The 11,799-nt window shown below is 36.7% G+C and overlaps 2 protein-coding genes across 3 annotated transcripts in view; both read left to right on the top strand.

The window, feature by feature from the left end:
• The window catches only part of LOC21402093 (ABC transporter B family member 29, chloroplastic), an 18,682-nt gene extending 10,816 nt beyond the window's left edge, over nt 1-7,866 (top strand). The window contains exons 9-11 of the mRNA XM_024163917.1: nt 6,927-7,114; nt 7,193-7,322; nt 7,451-7,866. Of these exons, the coding sequence (XP_024019685.1) occupies nt 6,927-7,114; nt 7,193-7,322; nt 7,451-7,588 (456 nt within the window). The 3' untranslated portion in view covers nt 7,589-7,866. The remainder of the gene's footprint in view (nt 1-6,926; nt 7,115-7,192; nt 7,323-7,450) is intronic.
• Nucleotides 7,867-8,592: 726 nt separating this feature from the next.
• On the top strand, nt 8,593-10,821 carry LOC112091086 (replication protein A 14 kDa subunit B-like). 2 transcript variants are annotated; one of them, XM_024163913.1, is made up of 3 exons: nt 8,593-9,093; nt 9,552-9,810; nt 10,492-10,821. In XM_024163913.1, the coding sequence occupies exons 2-3, from the start codon at nt 9,555-9,557 to the stop codon at nt 10,554-10,556; spliced, it is 321 nt and encodes a 106-aa protein (XP_024019681.1). In that variant the 5' UTR covers nt 8,593-9,093; nt 9,552-9,554; the 3' UTR covers nt 10,557-10,821. The 2 variants fall into 2 exon arrangements, with proteins under 2 accessions (XP_024019681.1, XP_024019680.1); XM_024163912.1 differs by lacking the exon at nt 8,593-9,093 and adding an exon at nt 9,428-9,466.
• The last annotated feature ends 978 nt before the right edge of the window (nt 10,822-11,799 follow it).

Below are 11,799 nucleotides of genomic sequence, written 5' to 3'. Positions count from 1 at the left end.
CAGTTCCAACACTATAGCTGGAACCTGACATCATATTTCTGAAAGGAAGTATAAACTTTAAATTCTGTATTACAGGCGTCAGTAAGTAATTTATACTATGATAAATTACTTACACAACCACAAGCACTTACACAACCACAAGCACAAGCCTTAACACCACCGTAGTGGCCCAGTCCGGGTTTCGGGTTCTGCCCCCGAGGATACACTCTGGATATCCTTTCTAGGCCATCAGCAGGCTTACCAGTTCGCAAGATATCTTATCTTAAGAAATCATTCATCAAAACTTTGATATAGTTCATTATGATTCCAATAGCTAAAATCAAGCTATTGTGTAAAAATGCTTTTCTTTATCAAACATATCATTTCTTTAAAACATTTGTAAGGCTAAAACTCTTTAAAAACAGGCTATCAGAGAAAAGGACAAGAAATCCTACCTCTTGGCAATTTAATCTACGGATAACTTCACGCTGTCCAACCGTCTATTCTTGAAGCTTCATGTCCGATCGTGTCGCTAGTTCTGCTTGCCATACTTGTCTGGCCCATAATTGTTTTAAAGCCCTCTTGGCCTAGAAGTGTTGGATAGTTTGCTCTGAATTTCAACGAATTTGTTCGATTCGCCTTGATTTTCGTGCACAGTACCGGTAGACTTTTCAACGGAGCGAAATTAGCACTAACGGAGGACACCGTTGCGTTCAGCACGTCGAAACGAGTCAGGATATGGTCTCGGATCGATGAACGAAGGTCGGGAGGCTGCTGAACGGAAGCTCGCCAGAATCCGACCACCGGTGGCGGCAGAGATTGATGGAGCTTATTTCTGCGGCAGAATTGGGTCCTACCCCCCCTAAATCGACACTTTTGAGTTTAATGGTGCGGTTAATTTCACACAATTCAACATCGAAAAGTACAGATCGGGACCGGCAACGTCGGTAAAATCCGGCAACTCAAATCTCAGATTTCTGGCAATGAAATCTTAAATTTGTTGAGGGGTTTTTTTACCCATGATCTTCTTAGTGTTTTGACAACAAAATCACGACGATCCAACGGTTAGATCATCAGAACCACCTTTTACCTCCTCGGACGGCGGCGGTGGCGGCTCCGTTTTCTGGCCAAACGGCAACGGCGGAGGTTGAAATTGGTCGGGATCAACTCGTCTTTGAGTTTTGAACCTAGTAGTGAGGGTGGTGTCAACCAAAACTGGCCGGAGATGGAAAACCGAAGGTGGTGGCTAGCGGCTTTTCCGGTGACTTCGAGGCGGCGTTTCGGGCAGCGACGAGCTGCAAAAATGGTCAGGTTTTCTTTGTCTCTTCATTTTGAATCTATAGGAACTGAAATCACCTCGATCGGATATCGGACGGAGGAGATATCGCGATCGGAAGTTTCGATTGTTTTCGGAACTTTGGTCGGCGATTGCGGCTTCATTCGGAGGAGTTTGAGGTCGTGTGACTTGTCAAAATGCTCAGCTCATTGAGAGCTTTCTAACGGCCTGGGAGGTGTCAAAAACTGGAATCCTCATCGGAGTGTTTGACCGGCGTGGAGAAAGAGAGGAGAGAGAGATGTGCGAGAGGAGAGAAAGAGAGAGAAAGAAAAAGGAAAGGAAAAAGGAAAAATGGGTTAAGGGTTTCTGGCCAAATATTATGATTAGACTTCAAAGCCCAATTTGAATAGAGTATGGAATGATCCATTATTCATGTTCTAAAAGAACCAATAGGAATTTAATATTGAATAGATATGAAATCAATAACGATTGAATCTCTAAAAATTCGGTAACTGATTGAGGATTTTCAAAGCCAAGATTGACTACAAATCTCGCATCAATGATAACCGTACACCGGAAAGAAAATGAACGTTGTGGCATGTTTTCTATTAGGAAGGAAATCACTTATTATTAGCGTATCGAATCGTGCTATCTTTCTATCATATTCCTATGTCACTCAGGAATTGAATTCTTTCTTGTCTCGAGTGTTAGTCTTGGTGATTCCGTCGTTAACTTGAACCGTGTCATTATAAGACATTGACTATGGATATTAATCCTATACCATTCTCTGCCATTTCACTTTTGAGATTCTAATTTCGAGCTTTAGGAGGCGTTTGGTTTATGGATTAGAATCATAAGATTAGAACTATTTTTGATTTACGTGTATTTTTTGTGAGAGAAAACACTGTAGTGAACCATGAACCATGATTCAAATCATGGTATGAATCTCCTTACCAAACGTCTCCTTATTCTTAATATGTTTTGATCTGAAGTTGGACTTTCTGCTTGATAACCGTATTTTGATTCATATTATCTTTCTATCATGAATCAATGTTATTCTAAGATCAAGACTACTCCTTGTTTCGAATGTTAGTCCCGGTGATTTCCTTTATAATACGAAAACATGCCACAACGTTCATTTTCTTTCCGGTGTATGGTTATCATTGGTGCGAGATTTGTAGCCAATCTTGACTTCGAAATTCCTCATTCAGTTACCGGATTTTTAGAGATTTAATCGTTATTTGATTTCATATCTATTCGATATTAAATTTCTATTAGTTCTTCTTTTAGAGTCAAATTTGACTATGGGAATTTCTTCGACTTTCTAGATTCTAAGTCGATGATTGATATTCTTGTGTTCGATCATCCCCAGAATTGGGTGTCTATTCCAGTGGTTGAAAGTCTATGATTGTTGATTGACTTTTAGCTTGAATTGATTATACACGATTTACGTGTATTTTTTGTGAGAGAAAACACTGTAGTGAACCATGAACCATGATTCAAATCATGGTATGAATCTCCTTACCAAACGTCTCCTTATTCTTAATCTGTTTTGATCTGAAGTTGGACTTTCTGCTTGATAACCGTATTTTGATTCATATTATCTTTCTATCATGAATCAATGTTATTCTAAGATCAAGACTACTCCTTGTTTCGAATGTTAGTCCCGGTGATTTCCTTCATAATACGAAAACATGCCACAACGTTCATTTTCTTTCCGGTGTATGGTTATCATTGGTGCGAGATTTGTAGCCAATCTTGACTTCGAAATTCCTCATTCAGTTACCGGATTTTTAGAGATTTAATCGTTATTTGATTTCATATCTATTCGATATTAAATTTCTATTAGTTCTTCTTTTAGAGTCAAATTTGACTATGGGAATTTCTTCGACTTTCTAGATTCTAAGTCGATGATTGATATTCTTGTGTTCGATCATCCCCAGAATTGGGTGTCTATTCCAGTGGTTGAAAGTCTATGATTGTTGATTGACTTTTAGCTTGAATTGATTATACACTGGATCTGAGATTCCTGGATGACAAAGCGTTTTCGTGCCTCATTCTATAATTCCGAAATTTGTAAAGATTCGAATGAGGCGAGTGGTCGTATCTTATTGAGATTGGTGTTTTCTTCAACCGGTGTTTAGATGTCGCAGCATAACCGTAAGATGGATGTTCCTCCCCATCTTGACACGTGAAATCTCCACAATAAAGGCATGGTGAGTCTTAGTCCATAAGTTCCAAGACGTTCATCTTGACGAGTTGTTGTGTTCATCTTCTTTTCCCGCCATGTGTATGGCATTCCTCATTGTGAACTATATCTTAAAACGAGATTTTTGAATGGAATAACTTTAGCAGTTGAGGTTGAGTTCCCTTGCACTGAAGATGCTAGGTTCGATCGCCCTGAGGAGATGTCTTGTCAATTTCATGTGGAATTAGAACGGGTAGTTCTAGCGATAAGTATGAATAACACTTTGGACGTTTTCCAAATCGGTGTCAGAACATGGGTGTTGCATTAAAATCGACCTTGAAATCATTTAGCACACGTGATGGATTTCTTGCAACTATAAGAATTTTCCAGACATGCCATTTTGATTTTCTGTCACGTGTTTTTAAGGGCCTTGTTGGTTTCTGAACCTTACATGTAATATACCGAATCGAAGACCTATGTGTCTAGTTCTATAGGAGCTGGAGAGTCGATTTAGAAGTCTCGCAAAATTGTAACATCCGGTTACATTAATTGTGATTAATTAATTTAATCCGATGGTTAGTGTTAATTAATCCGAGATCAGTGAAAGAATTTCAGTTATAATTATCACGTAAGGACCTTTTCTTTTAAAAAGGATTGTGTTGAAATTGGCACTGCTGTCCCGCGAACAGTTTTAAAGTGTCGCTAGCTAATTTTTCGGAACATGAATAATGGGTCATTCCATACTCTATTCAAATTGGGTTTTGAAGTCTAATTATAATATTTGCCTAGAAAGTCTAAGCCCATTTTCCCTTTTTTCTTTCATTTTTCTTTCTTTTTCTCATTTTTCTCTCATTCTCTCTCTTTCCCACGCTCACTCTCTCTTTCTCTCTCTCTGCACGCCGGCCAAACACCCGATGAGGATTCCATGTTTGTTTTTGACACCACCCAGCTTGTTGTAAAGATCTCGACGAGCTGAGCACGTTGACATGTCGCACGACCTCCAACTCTTCCGGAATCAGCCACAATTGCCGGCCGAAGTTTTGAAAACAACTAGAGCTTCCGATCGCGATATCTCCTTCGTCCGGCATCCAATCAAGGTGATTCTAGTTCCTATGGATTCAGAACGAAGAGACGAAAAAAACCCATCATTTTTCACAGGTTGATTCTAGCCAGAGCACCACCGTCCATGGTGGCCGGAGTTCCTGCCACCGCCGCTCACCTCCTTCCCGGCCGCCGTTTTGGACACCGCCAGTGTCAATGGACTTAGAGAAGAACGTTGAGCAAAACTCCTATGACAATTTCACGGTCTCGCTGTCGTTTGCCGGAAAACGAAGCCGCCGCCGTCGCCGTCTGAGGAGATAAGGGGTGGTTCTGATGATCCAACCGTTGGATCATCGTGATTTTGGTGTCTAAATGCTCAGAAGATCACGAGTAATGAAATCGCTCAACTAATTTTGAGGTCCCATAGCAGGAGAATTAAGATCAAAGTCGCCAGATTTTGCCGACGTTTTTGGGTTTGATCGGAGTAGATAGAGGCCGAATTGGGTGAAATTGACTGCACCATTGAACTCAGAAGGGTCGATTTAGGGGGGGTAGGATCCATGTCCGCCCCGGAAATATGTTCTGACAACCTCCGCCGCCGCCGGTGGCCGGATTCCGGCGAGTCTCAGTTTTTGAGGTTCCCGACGTCCGATCGAAGATTTGAGACCATATCCTGACTCGTTTCGACGTGCTGAACGCAATGATGACCTCCGTTTGCACCAATTTGACTCCGTTGAAAAATCTACTGGTACCGTGCACGTAAATCGAGGCAAATCGAATGGATTCGTTGAGGTTCAGAGCGAGCCGTGGAGCTTCAAGAATAGACATTTGGACAGCGTGAACCACTTAATTTACTTACCGGTTTAAGTGTATGTGTCCGTACCGAATTTTGATATACTAAAGATGTCATCTTTAAATCCTTAACCGTTTATTATCAAGACTTGATCAATATTTCTAAAACCCTTCCATACATATTCAAACATGAAATAATAAATTTCTTAAATCACTTACAATCCGACAAAAACCCTAATCAAGACTCAAAAACCTAAACACCGAAAACGTACGAAACTTGGGTTTCTAAGGCATTCTAACTCTACAACTCATGTGAAACCCATGTCAACCCCTCATAATCAATCTCATCCACTTATGTACTCATTATAAAAGATTCATTGTCATATATGAGTTTAGAATATATGAATGTATTATTTTATCAAATTTGGACGCTATTTTAAAATACAATTTTCAGTACGAAATTTTAATTATTCGAATATGGTTTTTTCCAATAAACCTTAACGGTTTTCAGATAAACATTTAATTGGGAATTTGAAAAAAAGAAAAAAAAAGCCCAATACGCTAGGCTTTTACTATTACGACATTAAATACGGGCTCAACACCCGTACTAGTTCAAGGGCTCTCTCGGACCTAAGTTATGACAATCTAGTATTAGACTTAGTGGGCCTTAATACTATTTTGAGCCAATTAGTTTATTTAGAACTTAACTTATGGATAAGAAAGTTAATTAATTAAATTATTTAGACTTAATATATGATAAGATAATTAATTAGTTATTAAATTGATTAATTATCAACTTTAGCACGTAGAAGTAAGGACAATTAAGAAAAACCGAATTATGAGGTGTTAATTAATCCTTGTAATAAAAATTGATTTTTATGATTCTTTAATAAAAGGAGAATATGTTCTAAGAAGAGGATTAAATTCCTTTATGACTATGTTAAAACAGCATACGATAAGTTAATCTCACACTCTCAATGGGTGTTCTTTTACAGAACTTAGCAATATAAGATAGTAGATCTTGGCGAGTAGTGAAGAGATGCCGGGAAACAAGTAGGAATTTAGTATTTTCCAGGAAAATCATAAAACTTGACACGAGATTTTTCAGGAAAATTCCTGACTTTAGTATTTAAATTCCAACATAAATTTTGTGGGTTTTTTTTTTTTTTTTTTTTTTTAAATCTTGAGTAAACTTCTATTAAGATTTTCATAATGCTAATTGGTATTTTATACTACCGAATACACTCTAATCATAGAATCGTGGAATTTCACGAATCTTTACATAAAATAAGTGTTCGGGTCTTTTAAGAAAACCTTTAACTTGATTACTTGGATTCTATCAATATAATTGGTCAAGTACTTAGTTATCGGATTAAAATTCTGCTCGGACTGTTAAAGATGCATTGACTAGTTTAAAGTCAACCATTTTCTTAGATTTTCATGCTCTCTCATAAACGTTTCTTGTAATTATTGCTGTAACTTAACTTATAAGCTCTAAACTTATATTTTTTATGAACTTAGCGGCGTAGTTATGGAAAAATCCTTAATTAATTTTACTTATTAATTATTGGATCTTTTTTTCCAGACATTACAATAATGTTGTCTTTACCAAATAGTTCTCATATTTTTTAACTTCCAATTGTGCACCAGACACTATTATCAGGAACCGTTGCTGAAAATATTGGGTATTGGGATCTGATCAAAGGAATTGACATGGGGAGGGTAGAAGATGCAGCTCGAACTGCAAATGCAGACGAGTTTATTAGGCAACTTCCAAAAGGATACGAGACCGACATAGGGCCGAGGGGCTCGACTATGAGCGGAGGCCAGAGGCAAAGGTGAAGCTGGAACCCGAATTCTAATTCACTAGATCGTAATATTTTGCTAATCGACATCTTTCTTACTTACAAATGCAGACTAGCCATTGCAAGAGCAGTTTATCAAAATTCTTCAATATTGATATTGGATGAAGCCACTTCTGCTCTTGATAGTAGGTCGGAGTTATCGGTGAGACAAGCTCTGGAACGCTTGATGAAAAATCACACGGTAAGTACAAAAGCCCATTCCAACATTGCACAAATAAAAAAATTAAAAATTAAAAATTAAAAATAAAATTAAAAATAAAATTCTTGAGTGCTTTGATGGGGCTAAAATGAAGAATATTATGTAAACAGGTTCTGGTGATTGCCCATCGGTTGGAAACTGTGTTGATGGCTAAACGAGTGTTTCTTCTGGATAATGGGAAGCTAGAGGAGCTAAGCCACTCGGCTCTTTTGAGCGATCGTCATGTGATATCTGACATTGGCATATAATTTGGTCATGAAAAAAAAAAAGAGTTGAAAATGGGGGGGCATTACAAGAATTGAACTCGGGACCCCTCGCACCCTAAGCGACAGTCATACTGCCAGACCAAATGCCCAATGTTGAGAAGCCTGCTTTGACGTACATACTTGTAAGGTAACTCGTATTAGTTTTTATGTTATGTGATATCTGACAAGTTCCACAAATGACAGCCTGTGCCAAGGCCATTATTATATTCTAATTTATGACAATGTCCCAAGCATATATAGAAAACGTTGATTATGCATTATGATTGCTATACGACATGCACACTACACCCAATTTTACAAGTGGACATGACACATTTTATATCAAAACATCATGTGAAGGGCAAAAAAAAAAAAAAAAAAACGTCAATTTCACGTGACATTACGGGTGTGCACATGGGCGGTTTTCGGGCAGGGCAGGTTTGGGAAAAACTCAAACTAAGACCGCCAATCTAAATGGCGGATGGATTTTATTGTGTTTTTCCTACATTTTGAATATAATAATGTGTTTTTCCTACATTTTAAATATAATTATTATCAATTTACTATGTTTTTAAGTTATAAAAAAGATCAACATTAAAACAATCATCACTATAATTAATATTTCATAATTTATGCTCAACAGAAATTACGGGTGGTTTCAAACTGTTTTTTAGCGAGGTGGTGCAGTTTAAATAAACCACGTTTTGAGAAAAACCCAAACCAAAACCGCATGTTATGCATGGCGGGGCAAGCAGTTTGAAACTGCAGTTTGGCATCTTAATGACGGGGCACATAAATGGCAGTGCGAGGCTGGCGGCCGAGCATGGCATTTTACGGTTTTTTTGTGCACCCCTAGCAAGCATAGTAGTAGTCTTTCAATTATGAAATTTGTATTAAAACTTGTTGAATTTACATAATATTGAACCTGGCAAAAAAACTAAATAAAAAAACAGAGAAGAAAAAAAGGAAAGAAAAAAGGGACATTTTCTATTTGGTCTGTCTACTGGTAAAACTAAATTTTAAAAACATATACGGAACACATAATTTTTAATACAAAATTAATGACTAAAAAATAAATAATTATAGATACATCATTTCTTTTCAGTACTATCAGAGAAACTCTCAAGGAAAGAAAAAAGGAAAATGTTTTAAGAAAATCAAATCATCACGCTCAAGCAAAAAAAAAAAAAAAAAGTCATCCCGCTTAAGTCCGCCAACATACAATAATCACACCCGCTGCTTAATCGCGTCATTTAAACCCTTCATAAGCAAAACAACTCATTTTCATTTTCATTTTATTTTGTTTTGCCGCCTTGAGAGCCCGCCCTTTTTCCTCTGAACACTTTCACCTTTTTTCCCCATCTCTCTCTGCTTCTTCTTCTTCTCGTCACGGAAGCAAGCTTTCTTTGCTTGATTACACCACCGAGATTTCCACTGAGAAGAAGATCAATATCTGCAGAGAAACTTTTTGCAGCAAGGAGATATTTTCGAGATCTCATAATTTTGAGGTAGGGTTTTCTCTCTTGAATGATCTTAATCCGATATTTTCCTGTTGGATTGGTGTTTCTTTTTTTATTTCAATTCTATGTGTGGTGAAATCTCTTTTATAATTCTGATTTTACAAAAAACAAAAAACCCTAAAGTCCCGAATTTCTCAATACTTAGATACGAGCCTATTGACTTTTTCCTGAATGATTTCCTTGTTAGTTCTGAAATCTGATGAAATATCTTTCCATTATCCTTTTTTAAAAAAAAAAAAATCTATTATCTTGGTTTTTGATTTTATTAATCCCAATTAGTCAGCGATTCTGGTTCTAATATTTTATTTTTACTTTTTTTTTAGAGTGGGTATTGATGCTCGTATATGGCAAGACTACAAGGGTTTAAACTTTAAACTTGACAGGGTATTTTTTTTTCAACTGGCAAAAATGTCTTAAAAATTTGAACTTTTGAATGTGCATTGCAGGATATGGATACGTCTAACCCTGCTGCTTTTGTGAATGCTGATCTTCTGCGCTTGTACGTCGGAAAGCGAGTTCGGGCGCTGATTCAGGTTGTCCGATCCGACGGAGGATCCGTGGTCGGAAAATCGACAGATGATGGCCAGATAATTGTAAAAGGCAATCCACCCGTTCCCCCCACAAATTTTGTTGAGGTCATTGGTGTTGCTGATAGTGACAAATCTATCCGTGCTGAAATATGGACCAACTTTGGTGATGCAATTGGTATGTTTTTTCACTTTTCTTTCAACCTTCTCCTTATCAGGATCATTTGCCAAAAAAAAAAAAAAAAAATTGCCTTTTCTGAAAATGATGCTTGATATATGGGCACTTCTTAATTTCAGCAAATTGCTTAGTTGTATTTCAATTGGGTCTGGGAGAAGCACAAACATAGATAATGGCTTCATAACTTTTTCAGGACAAATATTTTCCCTGTTAAGAAGTGGCGTTTTCTAAAAAAAAATTCAGCTTTTAACTAGCTGTTACATGAACAAGAACTTTGAATTAACATTGTCCCTAATTACAAATGCGTGTGATCTAGAAGAATACTAGCTCTTCAATTAGTTCGCTTGCATCAAATTGCTGTATAATACTTGTTCTACTCTTGCGTAATTTCCTCTATTGGTTTAGTTTATGCTTGATGGCCCGAAGATTAGAACTCTGGCGATTAGTAAGTAAACTTCGATCAAGCAACTCCAAATGCAACTATGCAAGTCTTGTTTCATGTTTGCTTTTGATGATGAGTCAGTTCCACAACAATGACAAACTTTACATATTTGTGATATTGCTGCTTAATCATTTGAACCTGTTTGTGTTTTTGTGATGTTGTTGTTTAATCATTTGGTTTTCCAAGAACCTTATCTTTGTTTTGACATTTTTGCCTTTTTACATTTCTTCCCTTGGCAGACACGCACAATTACAATCAGCTTTGTCAGCTTGCAAATTCAGATTTCAAACACTTGTTCATCTGAGGTCCGATGGCAATCAATTGATCGGTGATTTCAACCTTATGAGAATGTAAGCAGTTAGTAGATAATGACAAGGGAGTCGGTCTCTTTATAAGTACCCTTAGAAAAGTTTTTGAAGTTCTCATGAACTATTGGTAGGTTATGGAGTGGTTCAATCTCTCTTTGATCTTTGTACAAGACGTGTTTAAATCTATATGAATGAAACTGTGTTCTACTGGTTAAAGAGACGCTTTCAATCGTTTTATGCAATATATTGTCTATTGGATCTGCTGGGATGGTCGCTATTTACCGCATTAGAGCCATTGATCTCTTGCATCTTAATAATTGGACACCTTTTTCTATTTTTTTGCCTTCAAGTGGTTTTGCTAATGTCTTGAGGCTGCTGAAAACACTGAGTTGGGTTATGTAAATTATTACAAGGAAACGATACTTTCCTCTGGAAGCAAAATCATCATTAATCAAAACGCATAACATACAAATATCGTTGAGAGATGTATACATAGCTGTTCTTGTTAAGGTTAAGGGGTCCAGTTAAATGGTTGAAATTTAGGCGTTTTTTTTTTTTTTTTTTTTTAATTCACCGTTGCACCTTGGAGATTCATTCGAGTTCTGAATTTAATATTGTTCTGGCATTTGTGTCTTTCGGCTTCTGGTGAGCACACCACCAGTGTTGTGTCCAATGTCAATTGCATATATGAAATAAAATAATGTTTTTTTTTTTTTTACTTTATTTGTAGTTCTCTGTCATGTTTCTTATTTTGGATATGAGATTTTTATTTTGTGGATGATAATCTTTTATTTTGATCCTTTTTTTTAAGAATTTGATATTTTCGTAATAATTTTGTAATCAGATTTTTTCCCTATTGATTCCGCTGGTTAGTTTAGTGGATTACGACTGGAGATGTGTGTTAATTTGGGAAATTAATCTGGTAGATAGCTATTGTTAATCTACCATATTACTTTGGCTATCGGCCTATTGATTGATGATTTGTTAAAAGGGAAATGGAGATAAATACTCATCTTTTATTCTTAATTAATACTCGTTTAATTAAATATTAAAGATATTAATTAAGAGTAAGAAGTAAAAATTTAGACTTATGTACTTTTAAGAATAAGTTCAATAATTTTCTTTCTTTTGTGTTTTGTGTGTTGTGTTAAAAGGTAACATAATCTAGTATATTACAAATTATAAATATACTAAAGGAGAGTAGTTGTTCACTGTTCACACACACTTAATTTACTGTAC

Source organism: Morus notabilis, unplaced genomic scaffold, assembly GCF_000414095.1.
Source record: "Morus notabilis unplaced genomic scaffold, ASM41409v2 Scaffold794, whole genome shotgun sequence".
NCBI lineage: Eukaryota > Viridiplantae > Streptophyta > Magnoliopsida > Rosales > Moraceae > Morus > Morus notabilis.
This window is presented reverse-complemented; position numbering and strand designations above follow the sequence as displayed.

Coding starts and splice junctions, on each gene's coding strand:
- LOC112091086 (XM_024163912.1), top strand. CDS start 9,440: ATGCTCGTATATGGCAAGACTACAAGG. Junction 9,467..9,551: donor TATATGGCAAGACTACAAGG/GTTTAAACTTTA, acceptor TGTGCATTGCAG/GATATGGATACGTCTAACCC. Junction 9,811..10,491: donor CAACTTTGGTGATGCAATTG/GTATGTTTTTTC, acceptor TTCCCTTGGCAG/ACACGCACAATTACAATCAG.